Genomic DNA, 16321 nt, shown 5'->3' with positions numbered 1-16321 from the left:
TCTCGATCCTTGAGTCAACAGATGGGGACGTTTGCAAGACAACAACCATCCGCACGAACAGTTCGACGACGTTTGCAGCAGCACGGACTATCAGCTCGGAGACAATGGCTGCGGTTACCCTTGACGCTGCGTCACAGAGAGGAGCGCCTGCGATGGTGTACTCAATGACAAACCTGGGTGCACGGATGGCAAAACGTCATTTTTTCGAATCAATCCAGGTTCTGTTTGCAGCATCATGATGCTCGCATCCGTGTTTGGCGACATCGCGGTGAATACACACTGGAAGCGTGTATTCGTCATCGCCATACTGGCATATCACCCGGCGTGATGGTATGGGGTGCCATTGGTTACACGTCTCGGTCATCTCTTATTCCCATTGACGGCACTTTGAACCGTGGACGTTACATTTCAAATGTGTCACGACCCCTGGCTCTACCCTTCATTCGATCCCTGCGAAACTCTACATTTGAGCAGGATAATGCACGACCGCATGTTGCAGGTCCTGTACGGGCCTTTCTGGATACAGAAAATGTTCGACTGCTGCCCTGGCCAGCATATTCTCCAGATCTCTCACCAACTGAAAACGTCTGGTCAATGGTGGCCGAGCAACTGGCTCGTCGCAATACGCCAGTCACTACTCTTGATGAACTGTGGTATCGTGTTGAAGCTGCATGGGCAGCTGTACCTGTACATGCCATCCAAGCTCTGTTTGACTCAATGCCCAGGCGTATCAAGGCCGTTATTACGGCCAGAGTTGGTTGTTCTGGGTACTGATTTCTCAGGATCTATGCACCCAAATTGCGTGAAAATGTAATCACACGTCAGTTCTAGTATAATATATTTGTGCACCCGTTTATCATCTGAATTTCTTCTTGGTGTAGCAATTTTAATGGCCAGTAGTGTAGTTTAGCGTGGAGAGCTGCATCAAACCAGTTTCAGATTTTTGTCAACAAGGTTCACAAAAAGCGCTAATTCTCTGATCGCATTCTTTAATTCAAAAAAGTTGCAAAAGCTATTTGTATCATAGCACCATGACTGATATATGCAATGATATTTTATTTATCTCGCCATGGAAAACGCTTCACGAACTGGAATTCATTTTGTTTTGTCATTTCTGAACGTGAAGTATGTCCGGTACTACACCTTCAAGTGAAATTTTTCAAGCATACTCGCAGGATATAAAAGGACGCAAGTCGACTCCAGCGTCCTTACTCGCTCTTCCCCGTGTCTAAAGGCTGCCGCTGCTTCTTGCAGCGAACTGTGTCCCGGCCTTGGACCTTGTTCCTGAGGCTGCAAGTGTCGTGTGCTGTGGTTGCTAGTTGTAATATTATGTACCAGCAGACAGATGGAAATCGAACCTTTGTTCCGCATGTTGTTCGTGTGTTAGCCGTATCTTTCATTTTTCTTCCGTTATATGGGGGTATTCAGGTGATAGACTTGGGTACGTCACCAAGCGACTAACAAGACAAGAAATTAGTTCACTAAAAACAGTTGTACCCATGAGCTTCCAGTCGCTATAACGTAACTTCCTTATCGAGATTAAAAAACAACATTTTACTGTCAGTACATTAACTCATTACAGCTCTTCGGAACCGAAAAACTGTGTTGTAAAGACTACATTGACACGTGAACTTCATTTATTGCAATTCCCTCAGGAATTGGTTTCTGTATGAAGAGTAGTATAAACCACTTAAGTCATGTACTACGAAAAGATGAAAAAGACTGTCCGCTGAAAGGATTCTGTGACACATGTTGCTGGAACGTCTCTCCTTCTTGAAAAGTACCTGATCCAGAACCTCGTACCGCGTAAACAAACATGTAAAAATCTTCTTCTTACAGATCTCAGTTCTCAAGAGATGGCTTTATTATAACAATCATGGTTACTACTGAAAGTACTTTCTCTTATTATTGTGGTCGAAAAAAGGAAAATTACAAATTAATCATACAAAAGAGTCCATCCCCACCTGTAACCGAAAAAATTTATTTGTGAAAGACTTTGTACGATAACGTCGCCCTAATCAAGAAGTGGAAGCACTAATAATCGTTCGAGCTACTTTTTGACATGGAAAGGGGTGATATTTTTAATTTCAATTTGAGTAGACGAATCAGTGTGACAATATATTTTTCGGAGTTACCGTCCGATGACCAACTGAAGTATTCGACGATTTCGTCTCTATATGTTCGTTAGGTAAAGTGATAGTGTGACAAAATACAAACAAAATAGTTGCTCCAAACGCGCTTATAAGGAATATCTTCCCGCTCGCTAGGCACTTGTGCAGCCGTTTCGCATCGAGCAGGTTTTGCACTCGTAATAGAGGCGGATGCTGCCACGCCGCAAGGCTAACGTGTCGCAGAAGGCCTTCTGCGGCCGTGTAATGGTGTGTGAGGGATATCTATCTCTGGCGGCCCGTGTGAACACGTGGGAGAGTCCCCAGCAACGCTCTCTACCTGTCGCCCCACAATGGCACTTCAACCTTTCAAGCACCTGACTTTGACGGAGATATATACAGGTGTACAGGTACAGCTGCTCATGCAGCTTCAACACTATATCACAGTTCATCAAGAGTAGTGACTGGCGTATTGTGACGAGCCAGTTGCTCGCCACCATTGACCAGATGTTGCTGAGAGATCTGGAGAATGTGCTGGCCAGGGCAGCAGTCGACCATTTCCTGTATCCAGAAAGACCCGTACAGGACCTGCAACATGCGGTCGTGGATTATCCTGGTGAAATGTGGGGTTTCGCAGGGATCGATCATTTATTGCGGGTCGTAACACATCTGAAATGTAACGTCCACTGTTCAAAGCGCCGTCAATGCGAACAAGAGGTGACAGAGACGTGTAACCAATGGCACCCCATACCATCATGCCGGGTGATAGGCCAGTGGCGATGACGAATACACGCTTCCAATGTGCGTTCACCTCGATGTAGCCAAACACGGATGCGACCATCATGATGGTGTAAACAGAATCTGGATTCATCCGTCAAATGATGTTTTGCCATTCGTGCACCCAGGTTCGTCGTTGAGTACACCATCGCAGGCGCTTCTGTCTGTGATGCAGCGTCAAGGATAACCGCAGCCGTGGTCTCCGAGCTGATAGTCCATGCTGCTGCAAACGTCGTCCAACTATTCGTTCAGATGGTTGTTGTCTTGCAAACGTCCCCATCTATTGACTCAGGGATCGAGACGTGGCTGCACTATCCGTTACAGCCATGCGGATAAGATGCCTGTCATATCGACTGCTAGTGATACGACGCCGTTGGGATCCAGCACGGCGTTCCGTATTATCCTCCTGAACCCACCGATGCCATATTCTGCTAACAGTAATTGGATCTCGACCAAGGCGAGCAGCAATGTCGCGATACGATAAAGCGCAATCGCGATAGGCTACAATCCGACCTTTAGCAAAGTCGAAACGTGATGGTACGCATTTCTCCTCCTTACACGAGGCATCACAACAACGTTTCACCAGGCAACGCCGGTCAACTGCTGTTTGTGTATGAGAAATCGGTTGGAAACTTTCCTCATGTCAGCACGTTGTAGGTGTCGCCATCGGGACCTACCTTGTGTGAATGCTCTGAAAAGCTAATTATTTGCGTATCGCTGCACCTTCTTCCCGTCGGTTAAATTTCGCGTATGTAGCACGTCATCTTCTTGGTGTAGCAATTTTAATGGCCATTAGTGTAGTTATTTCATTATTATTTGTTATCAAACATAACCAGATAATTGCATGTCGTGAGACTATCAATAAAATAATTTAGCAGCAAACACCAGTAGGTGATAGTAACGGCGCGAGACAATGATGTCATGAAAGACTGTTCTGGATGTCATGTTAATAATCGAGCACAAGAGAGAGAGATTGGAGATATCACACACTGTCTGCATTCACACTTGCCAAACCCACGTGGAACTATTACACATCTAAACAATCTTTCATTGACTTGTCGCGGACTACGGCATGAACGGACTACCGAGTATGCCGTGATTCCGGAGAAACTGTCGCCGCCATAGTAAACTGCCATCCCCGTCAAGGTACAAACAACGCCAGTCACCATCGGATAGCTCGAATTATAATAGCAGACAGGCAGATATCCCTCCAGTTCAGTGCTGGACAAAGAAGCAGCCACATTAATACAGAAAAATTTCGTCGCTGTGAGAGAAGCCACCGACCCTCACGGGTACTGCTGAAGGAGTGGCTCACATTGTAACTATTGAGGGGACGCGCGGCTCACATGGGAAAACGCTGTGTGGACTCAAGTGTCGCACAAAATGTCGTTGCCCTAGAGTGGCGAGGTACGACGGCGTAGAAATCGTAAGTGGCAATGGCACAGTCTCGCCAACAGTCTGGTAATTAACAATAGTATCTTCATTTGGTTTATACTTTCTACACTAGAAGCTGCTCTGGGACATTAACAAGATGTACTTGTGGTGGTATATCACATCGATGACGTGGCTTAAGTGCCTGAAGATGAAGTCTTAGTTGCTTCGAGGTATATAGCAAATACATCAAAACAATAAACACAACTAACAGGAAGAATATTAATAAGAGAATAGCCTTAGTTTCAGATAGCACAATATTTCACAGCTGATGTCTCCATTGTCCATCGCTAAGAAAGAAGGAACAGTGTACGTAAAACGTTTACTTTCTCCGAGATAGGACGCCTAGCATGTGTGCCATCGTCCCTCATATATACTTACAACAGGATACAGGCTGACAAGCCTTATGCACCAGTTCCTCCTTCTTTTCCTAACCTGGAGGCTAGTTAAATAATACACTGCATAATTGTATTACGCTCACTTCCGCATTCTGTCAATATCGATTGATGAACATTCCGAGAGATGGGGTTATTTCATCTGTCTTCAGTTCTTTTCGGAACCCCACCTGGGGCTCTGTCGAGAGGGATGTGCACAATTTGAAGCCTACATGTGGACGTAAAGCAGTCGTGGCTCAAATGGCTCTGAGCACTATGGGACTTACCATCTATGGTCATCAGTCCCCTAGAACTTAGAACTACTTAAACCTAATTAACCTAAGAACATCACACACATCCATGCCCGAGGCAGGATTCGAACCTGCGACCGTAACAGTCGCGCGGCTCCGGACTGAGCGCCTAGAACCGCTAGACCACCGCGGCCGGCAAAGCAGTCGTGGATCAGCGTGGCTCCCTATCACTTGGACTGTCTTGCGTAGCCTTATTCTCGGAGTGCAAGAGAAATGTGCACTTGATCAAGCACGTTTCGCGTTCGGTGGCTTTAGTAACCTAGTACTGTCACCGTCAGTTGTCAGGTTCACGGGGCTTCCCGAACGGTTGTAAGCTATTAATCCATCGCCAGCTCGAAAGTGTGTATAGGTCTAAGAAAATCGAATTATTAAAACAAATGTTCAACTCTCGAGTTCTCTGTTTGTAAAGTTCGTAATTTCGCATTGTTCAACTGTCTAACAAATGTTGTTGCGGCTGAGAATGTGTAAGTGCTAAACGTCTCATATCTAAAGGATGATTATCGCCGCCATTCTACCGTAAGTACCAGACCTTCGACACAGGAAACTTTAAAATTTGGGACACCCTCCGAAATGTACACGTCGTTGCAGTTGTGGTTCATTAATATTGTCAAGAAAATACTACAGACCGGTAGCGAGCGGCTCTTTCAACTACTATAATAACGTCTAAATATTTTCCCATTTGTAGTTTATGCACGAAATATTCAACGCGTCGAATCTTAGAACATGGCAAATGTTTCGTAATCACCTTAACAACTCATTGATTCGTCTGTAGTTGATATTGTGCACATCACACCAGTTTCGTCCCACTGTTGCTCGAATTCCAGCACCAGTTCCCCTCTCTCCGAGATCTTCCTTTTCTCGACTCTTAAGCTATCATTTGTTTGCACTCCCTTGAATCAGTCGGCCGAAGTAGACACCGTAATGAGCCGACTGACGTGTTGTGTTGCAGCCGAGTGTCGCTCACCCTGGAGGAGATGTCGGCGCTTCACTCTTCCACGCTTCGGCCGCACGCTCCGCCCGTCGTCAAGTAAGCACCTACCAAAATTAACTTTTGTATTGCTGGAGTAGTGATTGTAAGTTAACAGTCAATAAAATGTCTCAATTTGTTCAGAGTAGATAAATAAATAATAAACATACATCAATGTTGAAAATACGCAGATGGAAATGTAGTGTTATTCGATGAAACTCCAACTTGATATTAGCCAAACTTTGAAGAGATGTTCTTCACATAAAGAATATTAAACGTATAAACATTCATTCCATTTGGAGCTGATGTCCACCATCAGCATCATTACAAAGTGAGAGCCCCAAAGTCAAGCATACTTTCTTGTATTCGTTATGGTATGGAAGCAAACAGCCTTCGAGTGTCATCTTTAGGGTTTTTTTTTCTGCCACGCCAGAACCACCGTCCGTGTCAGTTCACGAATGCTGCTGACTGCATACTGGAATGAATGTAAATGACTTCCTATCAAAACAACTGCCTAATTTATACTGGTTTCGGACAGTTACCGGTGTCGGCAGGATTCCTTCGGCCAACGTGTTCCATTCAAAGGTGTAACTGGAGCGCAGGTTCACTGACGTCACGTCGTGTGACAACCAACAGAGGAAAAGATTTCCGCCCAAATATTGGGCGTTACCAACCTTCCCTTTGTTCTGACCAAGGATAGATCAAGCTTCGCAAAGGCAGACAGTGTGGGATATCCATTAACAGAGATATCTGTATGTTGGGTCGGTGTGTAGTTCGTAGCATTTTTCCACAAGTTTAATAAACACAACAGATACACATAATTGACGCTTTAGTCGTCAATAATATATTCTCCTCCACTATTTACAACAGTCTGCCAACGCTGGCGTAGCTCTTCGATTCCGTGAAAGTAGAAATCACGTGATTTTGAGGAGAAGAACTCGTCGAATCATGTTCGCAGGAAAGGAAGGTCCTTGAAGGTTGTTCCTTATATTATCATAGAGACACCATTTGTCGTCACCAGGATGTGACTGGTCGACGTTGTTCACGAGACAACTGATGACGTGCAAGCAGTGATACACGTACGTCCACACGCTGACTTTTGTGATTTTGGCTTAGAGCAAGCGGTATCTATTCACCAACTTTTTGAATGTTCCGCATTGTATGGAAACCTCGCACGATGGTGGGATGATCATAGTTCATAACATCTGCCAATTCTCGAGCACACTGACGTGGATCATTGTGGATTAATGCGTTTAAACGATCTTCATCAAATCCCGAAGATGTTCCTGAACGTGGAGAATCAGTAATGTCAAAACGATCCTCCTTAAATCGACAAAACCATTTTCTTGCTATGGTCTGACCATTGCTATTATCCTCATGCACGACGCAAATGCTTCTGGCTGCCTCCACTGTGGATCAATAAAAATGGCAATTGATAAATAAACCCATAGCAACCGGAATACCAACATGAAAAACAGACTCGCTAAGAACTTATGCACCAACCTAATACGTCCAGCGATAGTCGCTTTGCAACCAAGCAGCGGCACAGAGATATGACTACCTGTACAGCGATATGGTGCAGAGAGGTGGGGATTTAAGGTAATGGGAACTGGAAAAAACTGAAAGAACCAGTGGTTATACACAATTTAAAAAGTAGCATCAGGCAACGACTGACTGGGACAGGGGTAAGGAACACATCAGAAGACGAATGGGTATCCTTGAGAGACGTAATAGTGGACCCACCAGAGGATCAAATGGGTAAAAAGCCAAAACCCAATACAAATCGTTGGGTAACGTACGAGTGGTTGAATCTAACTGATGAAAAGAGAACATATTAAAATGCAGCAAATGAAACAGACAGCAGAGGATACAGACATCTAAAATATGAGACTGACAGGAAGTGCAAAATGACAAAGCAGTAGTGGCTAGAAGAGAAATGCAAGGGTGTAGGAGAATGTGTAACTACGGGAAGGATAGACACTGCCTATAGGAGAATTGAAGACACCTTCGCAGAAAGCAGAAGCGGCTGTATGAATATCAAGAGCTGAGATGTCAAGCCAGTTACAATCAAAGATGGGAAAGCTGAATGGTTGATCGAATATATAGGACTGTTTAAGGGAAATGAGCTCGAAAGCATTATTAGATAAAGGAAAGAGGAAGAAGATGAAAATATAAGCTGTGACGCTACGAGAAGTATTTCGCAGAGCACTAGAAGACCTAAGTCGAAACAAGGCCGCTGGAATAGATTACATTTACTCGAAATTATTGAAATCCTTGGGAGAGCCATCCACGAGAAAACTATCCGATCTGGTGTGAAAGATAGGAGACAGCCGAAATACCTGCGTACTTCAAGATGAATGGAATAATTCCAGTTCCGATGAAGACAGCGTCTGACAGGCCTGATAATTAACAAATTACTCCCATACCTTTAATAAATTATGGTTGGAAATATTGAGACTAATTTTTTTACAGGAGAATGGAAAAACTGGTCGAAGCAAGACTCGGGAAAGGCCAGTCTGGTTTTTCTAAGAAATGTAGGACATACTAGACAATACTGAGCCTACGAGTTATCTTAGAACGTACGTTAAAGAAAGGCAAACCTACGTTTATAGTATTTGTAGACTTAGAATAAACTTTCAACAATGTTGATCGGAATGCATTCTTTCAGTGTACTATACATGGAGCGAATGGATATTTTCAAGTTGTAAAGAAACCAGAGTGCACTCGAAGGATACGAAAGTGAAGCAGTGGCTGAAAGGAAGTGAGGTAGACTATCGCCGATGTTATTCAATCTTTACATGGAGCAGTACTGGAAACCAAGAAGAATTTTGGGAAGGGAATCAAAGTTCAGAGAAAAGAAATAAAAACTTATTGTTTGCTGATGACATTGTACTTACGTCAGAGATAGCAAAGGACTTGGAAGAACAGTTAAAAGGAATTTTTTTCATCAGTCTTCTGACTGGTTTGATACGGGCCACCACGAATTTCTCCCCTGTGCTAGCATCTTCATCTCAGAGTAACAGTTGCAACCTACATCCTCAATTACTTGCTGGATGTATTCCAATCTCTGTCTTCCTCTACAGTTTTTGCCCTCTACAGCTCCTTCTAGTACCATGGAAGTCATTCCCTCCTGTCTTAACAGATGACCTATCATACTGTCCCTTCTCCTTACGAGTGCTTTCCCCATGCTCGTTTCCTCTCCCATTCTGCGCAGAACCTCCTCATTCCTTACCTTATCAGTCCACCAAATTTTCAATATTCGTCTGTAGCACCACATGTCAAATGCTTCGATTCTCTTCTGTTCCGGTTTTCCCACAATCCATGTTTCACTACCAAACAGTGCTGTACTCCAGACGTACATTCTTAGAATTCCTCGAATTAAGGCCGCTATTTGATATTGGTAAACTTCTCTTGCCATTGCTAGTCTGCTTTTGACGTCCTCCTTGCTCCGTCCGTCATTGGTTATTTTACTGCCTATGTAGCAGAATTCCTTAACATCATCTACTTGGTGACCATCAATCCTGATATTATGTTTCTCGCTGTTCTCATTTCTGCTACTTCTCATTACCTCCTTCTTTCTTCGATTTACTCTCAGTCCATATCCTGTACTCATTAGATTGTTCATTCCTTTCAGCAGATCATTTAATTCTTCTTCACTTTCACTCAAGATCAATGTCATCAACGAATCGTATCATTGATATCCTTTCATCTTGAATTTTAATTCCACTCCTAAACCTTACTTTTATTTCCATAATTGCTTCCTCGATGTACAGACTAAACAGTAGGGACGAAAGGCTACGTCCTTGTCTTATACCCTTTTTAATACGAGCACTTCATTCTCGGTCGTCCACTCTAATTATTCCCTCTTGGCTGTTGTACATATTACATATGACCCGTCTCTCCCTGTAGCTACTTTTTTCAGAGTGTCGAACACCTTGCACCATTTTACATTGTCGAACGCTTTTTCCAGGTCGACAAATTCTATGAAAGTGTCTTGATTTTTCTTTAGTCTTGCTTTCATTATTAACCGCAACGTCAGAATTGCCTCTCTCGTGCCTCTACCTTACCTAAAGCCAAACTGATCGTCATCTAGAGCATCCTCAATTTTCTTCTCCATTCTTCTGTATATTATTCTTGTAAGCAACTAGGATGCATGAGCTGTTAAGCTGATTGTGCGATAATTCTCGAACTTGTCAGCCCTTGCCGTCTTCGGAATTGTGTGGATGATGCTGTCCCGAAAGTCAGAAGGTATGTCGCCAGACTCATACATTCTTCACACCAACGTGAATAGTAGTTTTGTTGCAACTTCCTCCAGTGATTTTAGAAATCCTGATGAAATGATATATATGCCTCCTGCTGTATTTGATCTTAAGTCCTCCGTAGCTCTTTTAAATTCTGATTCTAATACTGGATCCTAAATCGACTCCTGTTTCTTCTTCTATCACATCATACAAATCTTTCCCCTCATAGAGGCTTTCAATGTATTCTTTTCACCTATCTGCTTTCTCCTCTACATTTAACAGTGGAATTCCCGTTGCACTCTTAATGTTATCACCCTTGCTTTTAATGTCACCGAAGGTTGTTTTGACTTTCCTGTATGCTGGGTCTGTCCCTCCGCCAATCATTCCTTTTTCGAATTTCTTCACATTTTTGATGCAGCCATTTCGTCTTAGCTTCCCTGTACTTCCAATTTATTTCATTCCTCAGCGACTTGTATTTCTGTGTACCTGAGTTTCCCGGAACATTTTTGTACTTCCTCCTTTCATCGATCAATTGAAGTATTTCTTCTGTTACCCGTAGTTTCTTCGCAGTTACCTTCTTTGTACCTATGTTTTCCTTCCCAACTTCCGTAAGGGCCCTTTTTAGAAATGTCCGTTCCTCTTCAACTGTACTGCCTACTGAGCTAGTCCTTATTGCTGTATCTATAGCCTTAGAGAACTTCAACTGTATCACGTCATTCCTTAGTACTTCCGTATCCCACTTCTTTGCGTATTGATTCTTCCTGACTAATGTCTTGAACTTCAGCCTGCTCTTCATGACTACTATAATGTGATGTGACTCTATAACTGCTCTTGGGTACACCTTACAATCCAGTATCGATTTCGGAATCTCTGTAATCTAATTGAAATCTCCCCGTATCTCCCGGCCTTTTCCAAGTATACCTCCTCCTCTTGTGATTCTTGAACAGGGTATTAGCTATTACTAGCTGAAACTTGTTACATAACTCAATTAATCCTCTCCCATTCCTTGTACCAAGCCCATATCCTCCTGTAACCTTTTCTTCCACTCCTTCGCCTACAACGGAATTGCAGTCCCCCATGACTATTAGATTTTCATCCCCCTTTACATACTGTATTACTCTTTCAATATCCTCATAAACTTTCTCTACCTCTTCATCTCCAGCTTGCGACGTCGACATGTATACCTGAACTATCATTGTCGGTGTTGGTTTTTGTCGATTCTGCTAAGAACAACCCTTTCACTGAGCTATTCACAGTAACACACACTCTGCCCTAACTTCATATTCTTTCCACTTTACTTCACTGAGCCCTACCATATCTATATTGAGCATTTGCATTTCCCTTTTCAAATTTTCTTGTTTCCCTACCACGTACAAGCTTCTGACATTCCACGTCCCGACTCGTAGAACGTTATCAAATTGGTTCAAATGGCTCTTATCACTATGGGACTTAACTTCTGAGGTCATCAGTCCCCTAGAACTTAGAACTACTTACACCTAACTAACCTAAGGACAACATACACACCCATGCCCGAGGCAGGATTCGAACCTGCACCGTAGCGGTCGCGCGGTTCCAGATTGTAGCGCCTAGAACCGCTCGGCCACTCCGGCCGGCTTGAACGTTATCCTTTCGTTCATTATTTAATCTTTTTCTCATGGTAACCTCCCACTTGGCAGTCCCCTCCCGGAGTTCCGAATGGGAGACTTCCGGAATCTTTTGTCAATGGAGAGATCATCATGACACTTCTTCAATTATAGGTCACATGTCATTTGTATACACGTTACATGTCTTTCATGCAGTGGTTTCCATTGCCTTCTGCATTCTCACGCTGTTGATCATTGATGATTTTTCCGCCTTTAGGGGCAGTTTCCCACCCCTAGGACAAGAGTGTGCTCTGAAACTCTGTCCGCTCCTCCGCCCTCTTTGACAAGACTGTTGGCAGAATGAGGGTGACTTCTTATGCCGAAAATCTTCGGCCGCCAATGCTGATTATTAATCAAAATCTAAGCAGCGGTGGGATTCGAACCAGGGATTGAATACGTTTTGATTATGAATCCGAGACGCTATCCGTAGACCACGGGTGTAAATCAAGTAATGGATAATGTCTTGAAAAAAAAGATATAAGATGAACGTCAACAAAAAAGAAGGGTAAGGAATTTTAGCCGAATTAAATTGCTAATTTGCTATGTGGGCTGTAAAATAACTAGCGATGGCCAAAGTAGAAAGACAGAAAATGAAAACTGTCTATACCACGCAAAGCATTTGTTAACAACTAATATCCGTTCAAGTGTTAGGAAGTCTCTTCTTAAGGTATTTGTCTGTAGTGAGGCTTTTATGGCCAACGGCCTTGCCGCAGTGGTAACACCGATTCCCGTCTGATCACCGAAGTTAAGCGCTGTCAGGCTTGGCTAGCACTTGGATGGGTGACTGTTATGTCTGCCGAGCGCTGTTGGCGCGCGGGGTACGCTCAGCCCTTGTGAGGCAAATTGAGGAGCTACTTGATTAAGAAGTAGCGGCTCCGGTCACGAAATCTGACAGCGGCCGGGAGAGCAGTGTGCTGACTACACGCCCCTCTATATCCGCATCCAGGGACGCCTATACGCTGAGGATGACACGGCGGTCGGTCAGTACCGTTATGGTCTTTCGAGGCCTGTTCGGACGGAGTAGGCTTTTACGGAACTGAAACGCACAAAAGAGAATAACTTTTGGAACGTAGCCCTACAGGAGAATGCTGAAGATAAGATGGGTAGATCGCATAACTGAGGAGGAGGTGCTGAACCGACTTGAGGAAAAGAGAAATATATGGGACAAGTTGAATAAAAGGAGGGCTCGCTCGACAGGAACACACTCTGAGGCATCAACAAATCGTCAGTTTGATAATGCTGGGAAGTATGGGGTGAGGGGAGGGGGAGAAAAATTGTAGAGGGACACCAATACTTTGGGTACGTCGAAATAGTTATACGGAGATCAAAACGCTTGCACAGGGAGAAAGTGGTGTGGAGAGCTGCATCAAACCAGTGTTTTGACTGAAGACCACAACAATCTGGCGATTAATCACCTTCTGCAAGGCAATACAACGTAAACATACTTTTACTGACGTAGAACAATTGCAGAAGATATGGCCACTTTTCAACATGCAACCACATCCCTCCTCCCCCTCAGCCCCACCCCACCACCATGTATAGGGGTGTCTTACACCCACCCAATAGTAACTGTCTCCTGGCATGTGTGTAACGAGTTTGGTTGAAATTGCTCCTGGCGTTCCTACCCATCCTATTGCACATATGCATACATACATACTCTCTCAAAGATCCCCGGTGCCTGTTGTACCAGGAGACAGGCAGCTTGGATCCTAACAAGCAGCTCTTCATCCGTTTCTATGGAGTTTGGTACACCAATGTCTTGACGTAACCCCATAGGATAAAGTCCAGAGGTGAGAGATCCGGCGATCGCGCTGGTCGTGAGTCACGACCTCCCCTTCGAATCCAACAATGTGGGTACGTGTCATTCAGCTGCTCGTCGGCATTAACATCAAAGTGAGCTGTTGCACCTTGTGTTGAAACCACATGCTCTCACGGGCAGGGAGGAGTACAGTTCCCAAGAACTGTGGTAGCACATCTCGCAAAAACACAACACACGTGCTATGAGCTAAGATGTGTACAGTATGTTTGTATGGTTGTCAGAAGTGTACGCTGTTTATCACCCACTACCTGTTCCAGTGTACAACAGACACCCGGGATCTTTGCAAGAGCGTGGCAGAATTGCAGTGCCATTGCCAATACATGCATTGAGACTGGCGGTCTTGGCTTTGAACAACTGCTATGAGCTACGTTGCTATTCTGCTATGTGCATCCATAACGCAATAAATACGCATTTTCGACCATTAGTTTCCTGTCTCAATATAATCGGTTGTGGACAACCTATCACCTGTTTCAATTTGACCCAAAAGGTTTAAGACAGCCTATATGGACATCAGTTTTGTCCTGTACATTATTTTGAAATCAGTATCTTTGGTTTTAGACCATTCCTGTGTTCCTGGTTGTCAGAGGCATTGTGATTAAGCTTTAACTTGTTCCACAGCCTTCCAACATACACTACTGGCCATTAAAATTGCTACACCAAGAAGAAATGCAGATGATAAACGGGTATTCATTGGACAAATATATTATACTAGAACTGACATGTCATTACATTTTCACGCAATTTGGGTGCATAGATCCTGAGAAATCACTACCCAGAACAACTACCTCTGGCCGTAATAACGGCCTTGATACGCCTGGGCATTGAGTCAAACGGAGCTTGGATGGCGTGTACAGGTACAGCTGCCCATGCAGCTTCAACATGATACCACAGTTCAGCAAGAGTAGTGACTGGCGTATTGTGACGAGCCAGTTGCTCCGAACCATTGACCAGACGTTTTCAAGTGGTGAGAGATCTAGAGAATGTGTTGGCCAGGGCAGCAGTCGAACATTTTCTGTATGCAGAAAGGACAGTACAGGGCCTGCAACATGCGGTCGTGCATTATCATGCTTAAATGTAGGGTTTCGCAGGGATCGAATGAAGGGTAGAGCCACGGGTCGTAACACATCTGAAATGTAACGTCCACTGTTGAAAGTGCCGTCAATGCGAACAAGAGGTGACAGAGACGTGTAACCAATGGCACCCCATACCATCACGCCGAGTGATACGCCAGTATGGCGATGACGAATATACGCTTCCAATGTACGTTCACCGCGATGTCGCCAAACACGGATGCGACCATTACGATGCTGTGAACAGAACCAGGATTCGCCCGAAAAAATGACGTTTTGCCATTCGTGCACCCAGGTTCGTCGCTGAGTGCACCATCGCAGGCGCTCCTGTCTGTGATGCAGCGTCAAGGGTAACCGCAGCCACGGTTCCGAGCTGATAGTCCATGCTGCTGCAAACGTTGTCGAACTGTTCGTGCAGATGGTTATTGTCTTGCAAACGTCCCCATTTGTTGACTCAGGGATCTAGACGTGGCTGCACGATCCGTTACAGCCATGCGGATAAGATGCCTGTCATCTCGACTGCTAGTGATGCGAGGCCTTTGGGATCCAGCACGGCGTTCCGTATTACCCTCCTGAACCCACCGATTCCATATTCTGCTAACAGTTACTGGATATCGACCAACGCGAGCAGCAATGTCGCAATACTATAAACCGCAATCGCGATAGGCTACAATCCGACCTTCATCAAAGTCGATACGTGATGGTACGCATTTCTCCTCCTTACACGAGGCATCACAATAACGTTTCACCAGGCGATGCCGGTCAACTGCTGTCTGTGTACGAGAAAACGGTTGGACACTTTCGTCATGTCAGCACGTTGTAGGTGTCATACCGGCGCCAACCTTGTGTGAATGCTCTGAAAAGTTGATCATTCGCATATCACTGCATCTTCTTCCTGTCAGTTAAATTTCGCGTCTGTAGCACGTCATCTTCGTGGTGTAGCAATTTTAATGGCCATTAGTGTATTCTGAAATCAGTATCTTTGGTTTCAGAGCATTTCTGTATTATTTCTGTATTCTTGGTTGTCAGATGCATTGTGATTAATAAGCTTTAACTTGTTCCAAAGCCTTCCGACTTTGATTTCACAGCTAGCTGTAGCTTGTTGGTGTGAGCAGTGTGTCTGCGTGTCCGGCAGGAGGTCGCTGACGGTGGAGTCGGACCCGCCGCCGGCGGACAACAGCGACGCGGTGCTGCGCAGGGCGCCCGCGCTGCCGCTGCTGCGGCTGGAGGGCGGCGGCCGCGGGGGCGTGCCCAGCCGGCCCGAGGACAGCCCCAACCTGCTGGCCGCGCAGCCGCCCCCGCAGCCGCAGCCACACAGCAGCAGGCGGCGCCGCCAGGCCCTCGACGCGCCCGCCGTCGAGTCCGAGGACGCGGAGGACCCCCAGCCGGCAGTGCCAGCGCCCAGGTAACGACAACGCACAGAGCGTCGGTGTGAGTTACACCGTGCCGTCGATAGGATCGCCGTGGACGTCCCACGTGGCTCATAAAACTGGAAGTATTGGTGCTGTGCTCTTTCCGCTTTGATTTTTTGCAGTGGTTACAAAAAATGGTTCAAATGGCTCTGATCACTATGAGACTTA

At 45.0% G+C, this 16321-nt stretch overlaps 1 protein-coding gene across 1 annotated transcript in view; it reads left to right on the top strand.

Moving 5' to 3' along the window:
- LOC124805630 overlaps positions 1-16321 on the top strand; it is a 99931-nt gene that overhangs the window by 68165 nt on the left and 15445 nt on the right. Inside the window, exons 3-4 of the mRNA XM_047266201.1 lie at positions 5951-6028; positions 15877-16146. Coding sequence (XP_047122157.1) covers positions 5951-6028; positions 15877-16146 — 348 coding nt within the window. The remainder of the gene's footprint in view (positions 1-5950; positions 6029-15876; positions 16147-16321) is intronic.

Source organism: Schistocerca piceifrons, chromosome 1 (assembly GCF_021461385.2).
Source record: "Schistocerca piceifrons isolate TAMUIC-IGC-003096 chromosome 1, iqSchPice1.1, whole genome shotgun sequence".
Taxonomy (NCBI): domain Eukaryota; kingdom Metazoa; phylum Arthropoda; class Insecta; order Orthoptera; family Acrididae; genus Schistocerca; species Schistocerca piceifrons.
Note: the sequence above shows the minus strand (reverse complement) of the source record. Positions and strands in the feature narration are given on the sequence as shown.